General features: G+C 37.3%; 1 protein-coding gene across 2 annotated transcripts in view; it reads right to left on the bottom strand.

The window, feature by feature from the left end:
- Positions 1-13,500, bottom strand: part of LOC127575904 (mitochondrial intermediate peptidase-like) — an 89,189-nt gene that overhangs the window by 46,868 nt on the left and 28,821 nt on the right. For both annotated transcript variants that reach the window (XM_052026125.1, XM_052026126.1), the window contains 3 exons: positions 6,985-7,138; positions 4,657-4,734; positions 2,085-2,289 (listed from right to left, as the gene is read on the bottom strand). In XM_052026125.1, coding sequence (XP_051882085.1) covers positions 2,085-2,289; positions 4,657-4,734; positions 6,985-7,138 — 437 coding nt within the window. The remainder of the gene's footprint in view (positions 1-2,084; positions 2,290-4,656; positions 4,735-6,984; positions 7,139-13,500) is intronic.

Genomic DNA, 13,500 nt, shown 5'->3' with positions numbered 1-13,500 from the left:
TTTTAAATAATTTTTTAAACCCCATAAAGGTAGCACCACATTGAGAAAGTAATAACTTATTTATATACAATGGCATGCAAAAGTTTGGGCACCCCTGGTCAAAATTTCTGTTACTATGAATAGCTAAGCGAGTAAAAGATGACCTAATTTCCAAAAGGCATAAAGTTAAAGATGACACATTTCTTTAATATTTTAAGCAAGATTACTTTTATTTCCATCTTTTACAGTTTCAAAATAACAAAAAAGGAAAAGGGCCCAAAGCAAAAGCTTGGGCACCCTGCATGGTCAGTACTTAGTAACACCCCCTTTGGCAAGTATCACGGCTTGTAAATGCTTTCTGTAGCCAGCTAAGAGTCTTTCAATTCTTGTTTGGGGGATTTTCACCCATTCTTTTTCACAAAAGGCTTCTAGTTCTGTGAGATTCTTGGGCTGTCTTGCATGCACTGCTCTTCTGAGGTCTATCAACAGATTTCCGATGATGTTTAGGTCGGGGGACTGCGAGGGCCATGGCAAAACCTTCAGCTTATGCCTCTTGAGGTAGTCCATTGTGGATTTTGAGGTGTGTTTAGTATAGTTATCCTGTTGTAGAAGCCATCCTCTTTTCAGCTTCAGCTCTTTTTTTTAAACAAATGGTGTGATGTTTCAGAATTTGCTGGTATTTAATTGAATTCATTCTTCCCTCTACCAATGAAATGTTCCCCGTGCCACTGGCTGCAACACAAGCCCAAAGCATGATCGATCCACCCCCGTGATTAACAGCTGGAGAGGTGTTCTTTTCATGAAATTCTGCACCCTTTTTTCTCCAAACTTTCCTGCATCCTCACCACAAAATTCAGGGTCAGAAGTTTGCAAAGGAACATCTAAACAAGCCTGATGCATTTTGGAAACAAGTCCTGTGGACTGATGAAGTTAAAACAGAACATTTTGGCCTCAATGAGCAAAGGTATGTTTGGATAAAAAAGGGTGCAGAATTTCATGAAAAGAACACCTCTCCAACTGTTAAGCACGGGTGTGGATTGATCATGCTTTGGGCTTGTGTTGCAGCCAGTGGCACAGGGAACATTTCACTGGTAGAGGGAAGAATGAATTCAATTAAATACCAGCAAATTCTGGAAGCAAACATCACACCGTCTGTTAAAAAAAAAGCTGAAGATGAAAAGAGGATGGCTTCTACAACAGGATAACTATCCTAAACACACCTCAAAATCCACAATGGACTACCTCAACAGGCATAAACTGAAGGTTTTGCCATGGCCCTCACAGTCCCCGACCTAAAAATCATCGGAAATCTGTGGATAGACCTCAAAAGAGCAGTGCATGCAAGAAGGCCCAAGAATCTCACAGAACTAGAAGCCTTTTGCAAAGAAGAATGAGCGAAAATTCCCCAAACAAGAATTGAAAGACTCTTAGCTGGCTACAGAAAGCATTTACAAGCCGTGATACTTGCCAAAGGGGGTGTTACTAAGTACTGACCATGCAGGGTGCCCAAACTTTTGCTTCGGGCCTTTTTTGTTATTTTGAAACTGTAAAAGATGGAAATAAAAAAGTAATCTTGCTTAAAATAGTAAAGAAATGTGTCATCTTTAACTTTATGCCTTTTGGAAATCAGGTCATCTTTACTCGTTTGTCTATTCACAGTAACAGAAATTTTGACCGGGGTGCCCAAACTTTTGCATGCCACTGTATATAAATAAGTTATTACTTTCTCAATGTGGTGCTACCTTTATGGGGTTTAAAAAATTATTTAAAACATGCAGAAAGTATCTCACAATATTTTAGTGAACTTGCTTCATAGCTATTAATGGAGACAATTTAATAAAATTATATCTACGAGTAGGCAAAAACAGAAAGGGTCGTTAGGATATATTTTTTTAAAATGGGAGATACTGGAAGAGAAGCTAGACCTAGGTTTCAAATTTCTCAATTCTTCTGATAGGAAACAAAAATGAAACTGTAAAATCCCAAATATCATATCACAATCATGAATATTATGACTTTCAAATGTACCATACGAGTTGTGTTACAAGCAAAAATAATTATTTATTAAGATGATATAATTAGTATCCTGAATGAAAATTACCTACCAGTTACATGTTGATATCTGGTTCGGCCCAGCATGGAATGCATGGCATGGCCCATTTCATGGAAGAGATTCTCCATCATACCAGGGGTTAGAAGTGTTGGGGAGGAGTTTGTTGGATGAGGCAGACTGAGCATCAGTACTACGATAGGAAGTTGATATTCCCCATTCTCCATTAATCGACCACCTCGAATTGTAAAGTGGCAGTCCTTAAGAGAACATACATTAATGCTATTAATTTTTCTGTTATACCTCTGATATCAAGAAATTCTCATAGGCAAGAAAATATACGAGCTACATGCCGGTTCATAACTTACTGACTATAACTATAACAACATTAAAGTACTATGAAGCACAATGGATTTTGATAGCAAATTTCAAATTATATTTTAGAAGCATTTTTAAATTCTATATAAAAAATCTAATTACTGTGCTTGCTGGAAATTTGAAATAAAAATTAGTGAATACATTGATCTTAAAAATCAACTCTGTCCTCTCTCCACAGACACTGTTTGACTTGCTGAATATTTCTAGTATTTTCTGTTTTTATTTTAAATTCCATCCATCCTTAACTTAGTGGTCTCCTCCTATTCCTAAATTAGCATTATACAGTAATGTAACCAAAAAGATCTCTACTGTAAAAGAGAGAACTCAAATTAATTAGATTTGTCATGAGGTAATTCTATACACAGGAAGTAAAATATACCAGTTCTAATTTCTTACATTCCTTTTGAACTCATGGCGTCATCTACTGAAAGTCACACATTGTTTTTTATCCAAGCTTTGTCCGTGGGTCCTATCTGCATGATCCTTCAAGATGAACATGCAGAAATCTGGGATTCAGGCTTAGAAATTTTAAGTGAAAGCATCATGCAAGGTCAGCATGAGATTTGAGAAGTAGGATAAGATCCAGAATTCAATTTCAGGGAAGAGGAAATTAATGGAAATTGTCAAGGACAATGGTGCAGGGCAAGTCAAAATTTAATGGCTGTCAACTGGATTCAGGCAACAGAAAAGTAGTTGAGTTGCTGCTTATATATAATGGTGTTAGAAAAGTTGAGTCATGGGATGACATAAAAGATGATGCAAGTTTCAGTGGCTGTATGGGGCAAGGTATAAGCAGAGTCACATGATGATGCAGAAGTGGATATATGTAACAAAAACAAATGAGAGATGCTCACCTCAGTCAAAAATGCACTGAGGTGATGCAAAACCAATTCAGTTGAGTGGGTGTGTGTAGACTAGAAGAGTGTAGGAAGAATTTGGGGGAACATGGAATGTACATGAGGAGGTATCAACAAGACATTTTTTTGGTGTGATCCAAAATTTGGAAAAGTTCTGACTCACCTTGATGTTAGCTAAGCAGTCAGTTTAGGGTGGTCTAAAATCAAGGGCACTGATAGACTAACTATATTCTGCCACACAGGGTTACATGTTAGATTTGGGCAACAATAACTCAAACACCAAAAAAAATTAAATAAACAACCACAGATATTGGAAATCTGAAATAAAACAGAAAATGCTAGAAATAGCAAGTCAGACAACATCTATGGAGAGAGAAACAGAATTCACGTGAAAAGCAAAACACCTGCAGATGTTGGAAAATTATCTGTTTTTCTCTCTCTACAAATGCTACTTGACCTGCTAGAAAAGATGCATCTTTCAACTTATAAAACTTTTTATGTTCGATGGGAACTTTGTCCAATGGTAAAAACAGACATTGGGAGAAGTGTGAATTGTAACACTGACATCTAGATATAAATAACCTACTTTTGAACTTGGATTATATGCTGCTTTATTTCCTTTCCTCAACTTCAAACAGGTTACTTGGAGTGGTGTATCCATCTCTGTGAATGTTAATTTATCCTCTCCAAAAAAAAACAATTTTTTTTTTAACAAAACATGATGCCCTGAATTGTACACATTATTTATAATGAAGTTTACCTGTCTTTACTTCAGATAACTTAATAATTGTCATTACAAATTATAACAAAATATGTGATTGGTCATGTTCACAAATGCTCATTTGTTTCATTTATGATCATGTATCAATGTACAAAGGTACCCAACCTAAAGATATGGTATATTTTTGAAGAAAGTTGCTGGACTTGGCTGTTGAGGCTCCAGAACCTATAATACTATCAATTAGCTCATGCTAATTCATATCTTACCTTCATCTACATGCCATGACTCCATAACCCTTAATGTCATCATTTAACAAATTGCTATCAAACTTCATTTTGAAGCATCATTTAACAGTGATTTGGGGGAGAGGGTTGAAATTGTTCACTATCATTTCCTTGAGCAAAGTATTCTCAGCAAAGATGGTTATAATTTAAGGTTATAATCTTGGAGTAAATGGAGTAAGCAAATGGAGGAAACAAATTGTTTGGTATAAAATACATACAGCGAAGAATGAAGATACAAGAGACTGCAGATGCTGTAATATGGAGCAATAAACAAACTGCTAGACGAACTCAGTGGGTCAGGCAGCATCTGTGGAGGCAGAGGGATGCAGGGTCTCAATCCGAAACATCAACCATCCCTTTCTATACAGAACATTAGTAAGAACATACCTGATGGGGTTTGTCAGGTCTGTGGAAGAAATCACAATAAATATATCCCACAAGTCCATCAGTTTCATCAACCACTGCCTAGAGAAAGAATGTCAGAATTTCAGAATGACTTATTTTAAAGCATAAACTTTCAGCAGACATCAGTATCTTGAACTGGCTATTCAGATGCTGCTGCCAGGGGCAATGTAAGTCGGGACCAAGTTAGAGTTTGTCATAATTTTCATTTTGGAAACTGCAATCTCTGAAGTCAAACAATGTGAATGAATACTTCAAGTCAACCTTTTCTCTCTCTCTCGCACACACACAGATACAAACAAATAATTTTAAAATATATAAATATATTGGCATTGGCACATCCAAACTGAAGTATCTTTAGAACAGATTTTTAAACATTAAATTTAGATGCTCATTCATATACAGTACGAGGTGACTTGTTCAACCTTTGTGGAAACAATCAAAAACATTTAAAAAAAGGAATACAAAATGCAGCAATTTAAATAATTTGCTACATCATTTGTGTTCCACACTAGGAACCAAATTTTTGAGTTGGCTGTAAATTTTGAGCACATAACTCTCTAGTATCTGTGAATATTCTTTTACTGTTTCAATTTCAGATGATTGCAGGGAAAATGGATGGTGCCACAAGGGAATGGGATTTGTTATAAGAACTGAAAACAATGGCTTTGGCTTCCCCAGTGTTTAGTTGGTGGAAATTTCTGCTCATCCAGTAGCAGGTATTAGATAAGTAGCTTGATAATTTAGGTGTCAGTGGAGAGAAAATAAACTGGGTGTTGGTGAAGCACATTGGAAATCAATGCTGTTTTCAGATGATGCTGCCAGGTCGCAACATAGGTAGGGACTGAATTAGACCATTCTGGAATGTGAGTGTGGGATGCAAAGTCATTGTAGGTAATTGTTTGGCTATGAATGTTTAATTAATATTGGAACCACACCATCAGGAGAGATTATTTTGTGCCAGGTCAACAGACAAGGCAAGAGAGAAAGGATAGTATGGTAAGCAAAATCAAATGTGGTCAAAGGTTGATAATGACAAGGATGGATAGATTAACCTTGGTCATCGTGACAAAATATCATTAGCAACTTTTATACCACCCAAAATGATATTAACCTGATAAGAAGAATTCAAACAAGTAATTTCTGGAGGGATGGGTATGAATTTGGGAGGTATCAGTAGGTTCAAAGATTTGACACAGGGATTGAGATGGGACAACAATGTGCAAGGTTGGAATCAAGACTGATTTTTATTTTAAGATAAAGGGAACAATATCAGGACCCATTAAATAAAGGTTTGCATTTACATGGTGCCTTTCAAGTCCCTTTCAGAGTATTTTTGAAGAATGGTCACTGATATATTGAAGGAAACATGACAACCAGCAGCTACGACACAGAAGGAGAACATTCAGCTTACAAGATCTCTGCTGGCTCACAGAACAATTCCATTCCTGCACTAATTTTCCCACTATTCTATCCTCCCCAAATTCCTATAAACTACACCATGATGCCACCATTCACCTATATATTAGGGGCAATTTATAGTAGCCAATTAACCTACAGTCATCAGATCTTTGGGATGTGGGAGGAAACCAGAGTACCTGGGGAACCCAGTTGTCACAGAAAGAACGTGCAAACTCCACACAGACAGCACCAGAGGTCAAAACTGAACCCATATTGCTGGAGCTATGAGACAGCTGCTCTACTGGCCACGTCGCTGTGCCATTCTTCAATGAGCAGTATAATAATGACCAGAAAATCTGTACTGATTGAGGAATAAATCTTTGTCAAGACATCGAATGACTGCCCCAATCATCTTTGATTTCCCCTTGAACTAGCACATCTCAGTTTAATGTCTCATCCACAAGGTGTACCTTCAACAGTGTAACAGAACAATAGTCTGCAGTCCAGATTTTTGAACTTATGTCATCAGGGTGTGATTTGAACCCACTAGTAAATGCTACCATGGAGGTCAAAAAGGGAACACAAAAAGGGTACTTAGGGGGAAAGTGAGTGGGAAGGGGATCAAGGGAGTAAAAAATGGATCTCTTGAATTAGACGAATTGACAGAGGGAATGAGGGATGCACCATTTATAAATTTTATAAGCAACCACAATAAGCATAAAGAATATTAAAATACTAAAACATCTTGGTAAATCTATATCCAAATCTCTGTGAATAAACTATACATGTCTTCCAATATCTAAAGTCTCAACTTAACCATATTTGTGACCTTTACAATAAATGAAATCAAGAGGTTAGACCTCAGCTATCAATAGCAGGAATTTTAGTATAAGTACTTGAACTGTAACTCACCAGCTTTCGGACATCTTCAGACCATACTTCACCTTTTTCTGGTTGTTCTGCATACAGCGAGACACCGAAAAGCTTTGTGAAAAGTAAATTTAATCCATCCATGCAAGCTCCCAAAGAAAAAAATGGGCTATAAAGACTAGGTTCTATGTTGAATCTGAAATGAAATCAATAGCAACAGTGAGAAATTCTTCTTTAACAAAATATAAAAGATTTTAAAAAGAGAAATGCAAGAGTATTGTGGTAGACATAAATTAGATAGTTTCTTATTTGTACCAAATATGATACAAATAATTGCAATTTGCTTTTCATAAAATGTAAATAGTGTGCAAAATAAATACTTTTTTCTTATTGCTTCCTGTTCGACACAATAATGCTGAACTGAATCTATTGCCGGCTATAGCAAAAGTTCTAAGGAATCCTTAAAAGGGCAGAACAATGGTTATGGTTTCCTTGTATAGTTATAAAAACTTTAAAAGAACTTCCTCCTTTTATATTCCATCCCCAAGCTTTCAAATAAAAGCATGGTGGCCACACCTACCAACTCTCTCAGGGACAGATGCATCTGCATAATTAGATTGGTTAAAAATGAGGTACTAGAAAGGTAGCACTGATACATCCAAATTCACTGGAAGGATAAGCAAGCCAATGTCATGCGTCCTTTCACAGCCCAACATACCCAGCATTGCAGCCTATTTATACTTTGTGGGGTTCTTGGACAGGCCACATCATCCATATGCCCAAGAACAGACTCCAGAAACAATCTATTCCAAACTGCCATGGAAAGAGATTGCTAGATGCAAGGATGAAAACATTCAAGGAAGGCTTAAAACCTCCTTAAAAAAATCCACACCTTCACCAACTCTTGGGAATCCATGATCCTAGCCTACAATTGCTCAAAGAGGAAAATGAGTAATTGGAATCATATTGATAAGCAAGAGTCTATGCATTGGGAGTACATCAAAATCCTGTATAAAGGGTGAAAGGAGAACACCATGTCACAAACTACCCACCCACACCGTCAAGTATCTTCTTCCCCATCGCTGTAAAAATCTGTTCTTTCCACCCCAGAAGCTACAAAACTGGAACAGAAGCAAGCCATCCACCATCATGAGGGACTATTAAAGATATGGTAGCCACATTGTTTAAAAATGTACCTTTATATTATCAACAACTTTAAAATTTTACTTCTGATACTCAAGTTCAATTTATATGAACCAAGGGCAATAGTGGAGCCACCATCAACTTATGGGGTACCAAACTTTCAGCATTTGTTTTAACTTGGCATCACAAGTGCAACCTAACTATATTGCCTGTTTGCTAATCAACCGTTTCATTTCTTCTTACATGCCTCTTTTAAGTAGGATCGAACCTATATTGCAAGTCCCAATAGTATTGTTTTCCAAGGCAAGGAAAATGTTGAAATTCTCAAGAAAAATTCTATATAAACATTATAAATTAAAGAATCATAGAATGACTGCAACACAGGAAGGGGCCATTTAGCCCACCATGTTTGTGCCAGCTTTCTACCAGAGCAGCTCTCTAGTTCCACCTACTAGCCTTTTATCTGTAGCCTTACAAATTTTTCACCATACATTTATGCAATTTCCTCAACAATAGAACCTGTCTCTACCAAATCAGCAGGCAATGCATTCCAGATCCCAACCAAATGCTTCATGAAAAGGCTTTTCTTTATCTTTGTCATAATTCCCTTTCCCTTTATATTATACCTGTGACCCCTTGTTCTTAGGCTTCCACCAAAGGGAACAGGCTCTAGGAATCATTCTCGTAAATCTTTTCTGGACCCTCTGTAATGCCTTCACGTCCATCCTATAAAGTGGTAACCAGAGCTGAACACAATACTCCAGCTGAGGTCAATGTTTCATAAAGGCTCAACATAATTTCCCACTTTTATACTCCATGCCTTGACTGGTAAAGCCCAAAATATAGCCTATAAACTCCTTTTTCAATCTACCCTGCCACTTTCAATGATTTGTACATGCATACCAACAGATCTCTCTGCTCCTGTACCCTTTTGGAACAGGATCCTCTCCTCATTCTTCCTGCCAAAATTAATCACCTCAAATTTCTCAGTATTAAACTTCATCTGCTAAGCTTCTGCCCAGTTGACATGTGTTGATATACTGGTGCAATTTCTTCAGAGTTCACAATGCTGCCAAGTTTTGTGCCATATGCATATCTAGGTCATTGATTCAAATCAAAAAATGCAATGGCCCCAACACCAAGTCCTCATAACATCAATATTCACCTTTCTGAATGGTTGTTCTGAAAAACAACCATTCATTACAGTTCTGTTGTCTGTTACTTAGCCAACTTCATATGCATGCTATCAATGTCCCTTCTACAACATTTGCTCAAATTTGCTAATAAGCCTGTTCTGTGACACATTATCAAAAACCTTGAGTCCAAATACACCACTTTGACTGCATTACCATCACTAGTTATTTCAGTTACCTCATCAAAGACTGTATCAAATTGGTTAAGCACAATTTTCCCTTAAAAAATTCCAACATCATGTGCTATTTTTGTGGAGTTTGCACATTCGCTCTGTGACCACATGGGTTACGTCAGGGTCCTCTCAAGTGGCAAAAGAATCAAAGGAGAGTTGATGGACATTTGTGACAGAATAAGTTACAGGGAAGTAAGAGGGGGATTTATAGAATTGCTCTGTTGACAGCTGACAAGTACTTGATGGGCAGAGTGGCTTCCTTGTGTCATAATAAGTAAGTTGGAGCACAACTTGCTGCCAGCATCATTACTGATCTTAACACCAATTATGAACTTCGCTTTTCCAGATCTACTGAGCACGAGTTACAACTGACAGTATCCCAATTCTAAACAGCAAGGCTCTGTGAAGTAGTAATGCCATTTGTCACTTAATACCATCATGAAGGTGGGCCAGAACAAGGTTGAAAAAAAACCTTAACAGCTGGTTAAGCCATGCCCCCAAGCTTTCTTATCTGTAAGACATGTCAGGGACTTTGAACATTTCTGAATATTCAGAAACATTCAATATTAAAAATCAATGAATCAAAAAGTATTATTAAAAATGTAAAAATAAAATGTAACTGAACATGCCTCACAGCTTCAGCAATTGAGGTTCAATTCTAACCTCGGTGCTGTCTACACAAGTATGCACGTTCTTCCTAAGAGCACATGGGTTTCTTCCAAGAGCTCCGGTATCCTCACACACCCCAAAGATAGAGTCACACAGCATGGAAAAAGACAACTTGGCCCACTGAGTCTGTACCAACCATCAAGCACAAATTCACACTGCGGCCGGATGGGATATATCCAAGGCTATTACAGGAAGCGAGGAAAGAAATTGCCGCGCCTTTGGCAATGATCTTTGCATCTTCACTGGCCACAGAAGTAGTGCCAGATGATTGGAGAGTGGCAAATGTTGTTCCTTTATTTAAGAAAGGGAGTAGGGTTAACCCTGGGAATTACAGACCAGCGAGTCTTACTTCAGTAGTGGACAAGTTACTGGAGAAGATTCTTAGAGACAGGATTTATAGGCACTTGGAGAAGCATAGGCTGATTAGGGACAGTCAGCATAGCTTTGTGAGGGGCAGGTTGTGCCTCATGAGCCTGACTGAATTCTTTGAGGATGTGACAAAGCACATTGATGAAGGGAGAGCAGTGGATGTGGTGTACATGGATTTTCGTAAAACATTTGATGAGGTTCCTCATGGAAGGCTCATTCAGAAGGTCAGGAGGCATGGGATCCAGGGTAAGTTTACTGTGTGGATTCAGAATTGGCTCACCCATAGAAGACAGAGGGTGGTAGTAGTTGGAGCATATTCTGCCTGAAGGTCGGTGACCAGTGGTGTTCCACAGGGATCTATTCTGGGACCCTGCTCTTGTGATTTTTATAAATGACTTGGATGAGGATGTGGAAGGGTGGGTTAGTAAGTTTCCCTCTCACAAATTCTTCACCATCTTGCTTATTAAAAGAAGCATCAACTAACTATGGTCAACACCTCAGGAAATTTACTTTGATAAAATAATTTTGTCCAATATCAAATTTCCTTGGTTCTTTTCCATAGCAGTGAAGAATAAGAAAGGTTGTTAAGTGGAATCAGAAAAGAAATGCACCAATTTATTACTTCTTAACAAATCTTGCTTATGTCATGTCAATAGGGGTTCTTATCAATCCTGGCTTGAATGATTCTTAATTAATTGATGTACTTAAAATGTTCAAGTGAGGTCTGTGATGCACTGCCAAATACACATGTAAGCTATGATGTTATATGAACATGGTCTCTATACAAGAGATCTTGCACAATTTAGTTCTTGAAAATTCTAAGATGACATGTACCTCAAGACCTTATGTAGCATTTTTGCATTGTGGATTTTTTTTCACTGCTGACTGTTGTCAAGTTCCCAAAACACACTTCAGTTATGACTATTACTATGAGAAGGAAATAATTCTGCTTGTGCATTACAGAAAAAAATTGAGTTTTTTTTAAATCACACCATTTAAGATGGCAAACTACAGTATTGGGCAACTCCATCTATTTAGTACATAGCTAGAAAACAAAACTGTCCATTTCCATTTATATGATTTGTAGATCATCAAATTCTCCTGTAGATCTTTTGTCCTTCAAAAATATTTTCAATATTGCTTTGCTTCATTCACAATTTAAATTTAAGGAAGATGAATTATATCTAATCTCAACCATCCTTTGACAAAAAAAAAACAATATACTGGATTCCAATTTATACATTCACCCTATTTTGGGAGAAAGTCATATTATTCTTCCAACATGCTTTTTATGGAAAGGGCAGATATATTTAAACTCAAGTTTCAAAATTGTTTTTTTTTCTTTTCCTTGTTCTACTTGAAGGCACCAGAAGATGTTAAAATCAATGCTTTAGGATAAGCTGCAACATTCTGTTGTCGGACAAAAGGAACATTGTTTGCTCCAGTGATTTTTAAAGAGACAACTTCAGTTAGCTGAAGATGCCCTTGGGATACATGGCAAACAGGGCACTTTCAGCATCTGTATCTCTTGATTTTGTTTCAGAAAGACTATTCTTTTTCAACTATCAATCACTGTCAATAATCTCTTTCCTCTTTTACTTGTCAACTGATGGAGAAGTTTGCATTTCACTAAGCTGCATGGAAACTTGAAAGAAAATTAAAACGTCAAGAGATATGTGTCATTGGAATACTCCAGGGAAACACAAAACTACAAAAATCCCTCTCACAATTTACGTAATTATGGAATTCCCCTTATGTGAAATTCAAACCTTTGCCTCTTGGCAAAAGGTAAAATTTTTTTTAAGCTAAGCAATGATTTAAATTTTTCTAAAAGGCTAATTATTATTGGCTTAGATTATTTTGCCTGAAACTCAGCCAAAAATAAGAATTTGGACCGCACAGCACATTTAAGTCAAATTTTGAAGCCAAGCACTGGAGAAATTCTAGGCCACAATCTATTCTAAGTCATATGAAAGCATCTATTCAACAAAGCTCTATCCAGAGTCCCTTCTAGGATTGAAAGAAAGCTGTAAAGTGACAGATACATTAGATTCACATGAGCTAGAGATAGTCTATAACAGAATACATCTCAGTAAAGAAAGAGTTGTTGATAAGGAATTTTGCCTCTTTTCAGCAATTATAATTTTCACCTGGCCTGGTATTATTACCTAACAAAAATGACCATTTTTAAACTTACCACCAAGTAAAACCAACAGCAATAAAGCAATGAACAGAATCCTATAGTAACAATTAGCTAGAGTTTGCAAACTGAGAGAAAGCAAAAATACATTTAGGCATACATCTGGATTGAGTAAGTCAGATGTAAAACTTCAACACCAGTGAAAAAAAACCACAGAGCCACACACATTTGCTATCATTATTCATCCACGTAAAATAACAAAGCCAAAGGCAAATATCTCAGTATTGCCCATTATTCTTCCCCTCCCACAATAGGAAGAAGAAAGTTTGAGGAAGGAAGGCAAACTTCAAGCAAGCTAAAAGGTTAAAAAGAACCCAACCATGCAGATCCCACTGTCCTTTACATTGGAGTACATACAAGGCATCTAAGCAACCAGTCAGAGAAAGGAAAGGCACTTAATTTTCATATTTCATATTTAAATAGTATGACTCAGAATTCAATTTAAAATTTATCATTGATTCACAGGTTTCTGTGGGGCAGGCAAAAAGGTGGCAGTAATACGGAATATTTGTGCAACTGCTGGATCTGCAATGCATGTGTCTTTTGCAGTACTCCATGTAAGAGAGCAAAAATAATCCTCCCCTGGATAGCTTCTATCCCCTCAATTTGGGATCTCTTCCCTCACCCAACTGTGAGACTGACACCCACCTACAATGCCTTGCCAATCCCTCATCAACTGTCCCCCATTTCCTGGTGTTGATATTCCTTCCAGTCTGCTGGCTAGTATGTTTATTTGACTGGCTGTCATGCAAGAAACAGAGCTAAAAAGTTTGGAAGGACCTTTGTGCCTTCAACTTGCTGGGTTCTTTAA

This window comes from Pristis pectinata, chromosome 11, assembly GCF_009764475.1.
Source record: "Pristis pectinata isolate sPriPec2 chromosome 11, sPriPec2.1.pri, whole genome shotgun sequence".
Lineage (NCBI taxonomy): Eukaryota > Metazoa > Chordata > Chondrichthyes > Rhinopristiformes > Pristidae > Pristis > Pristis pectinata.
This window is presented reverse-complemented; position numbering and strand designations above follow the sequence as displayed.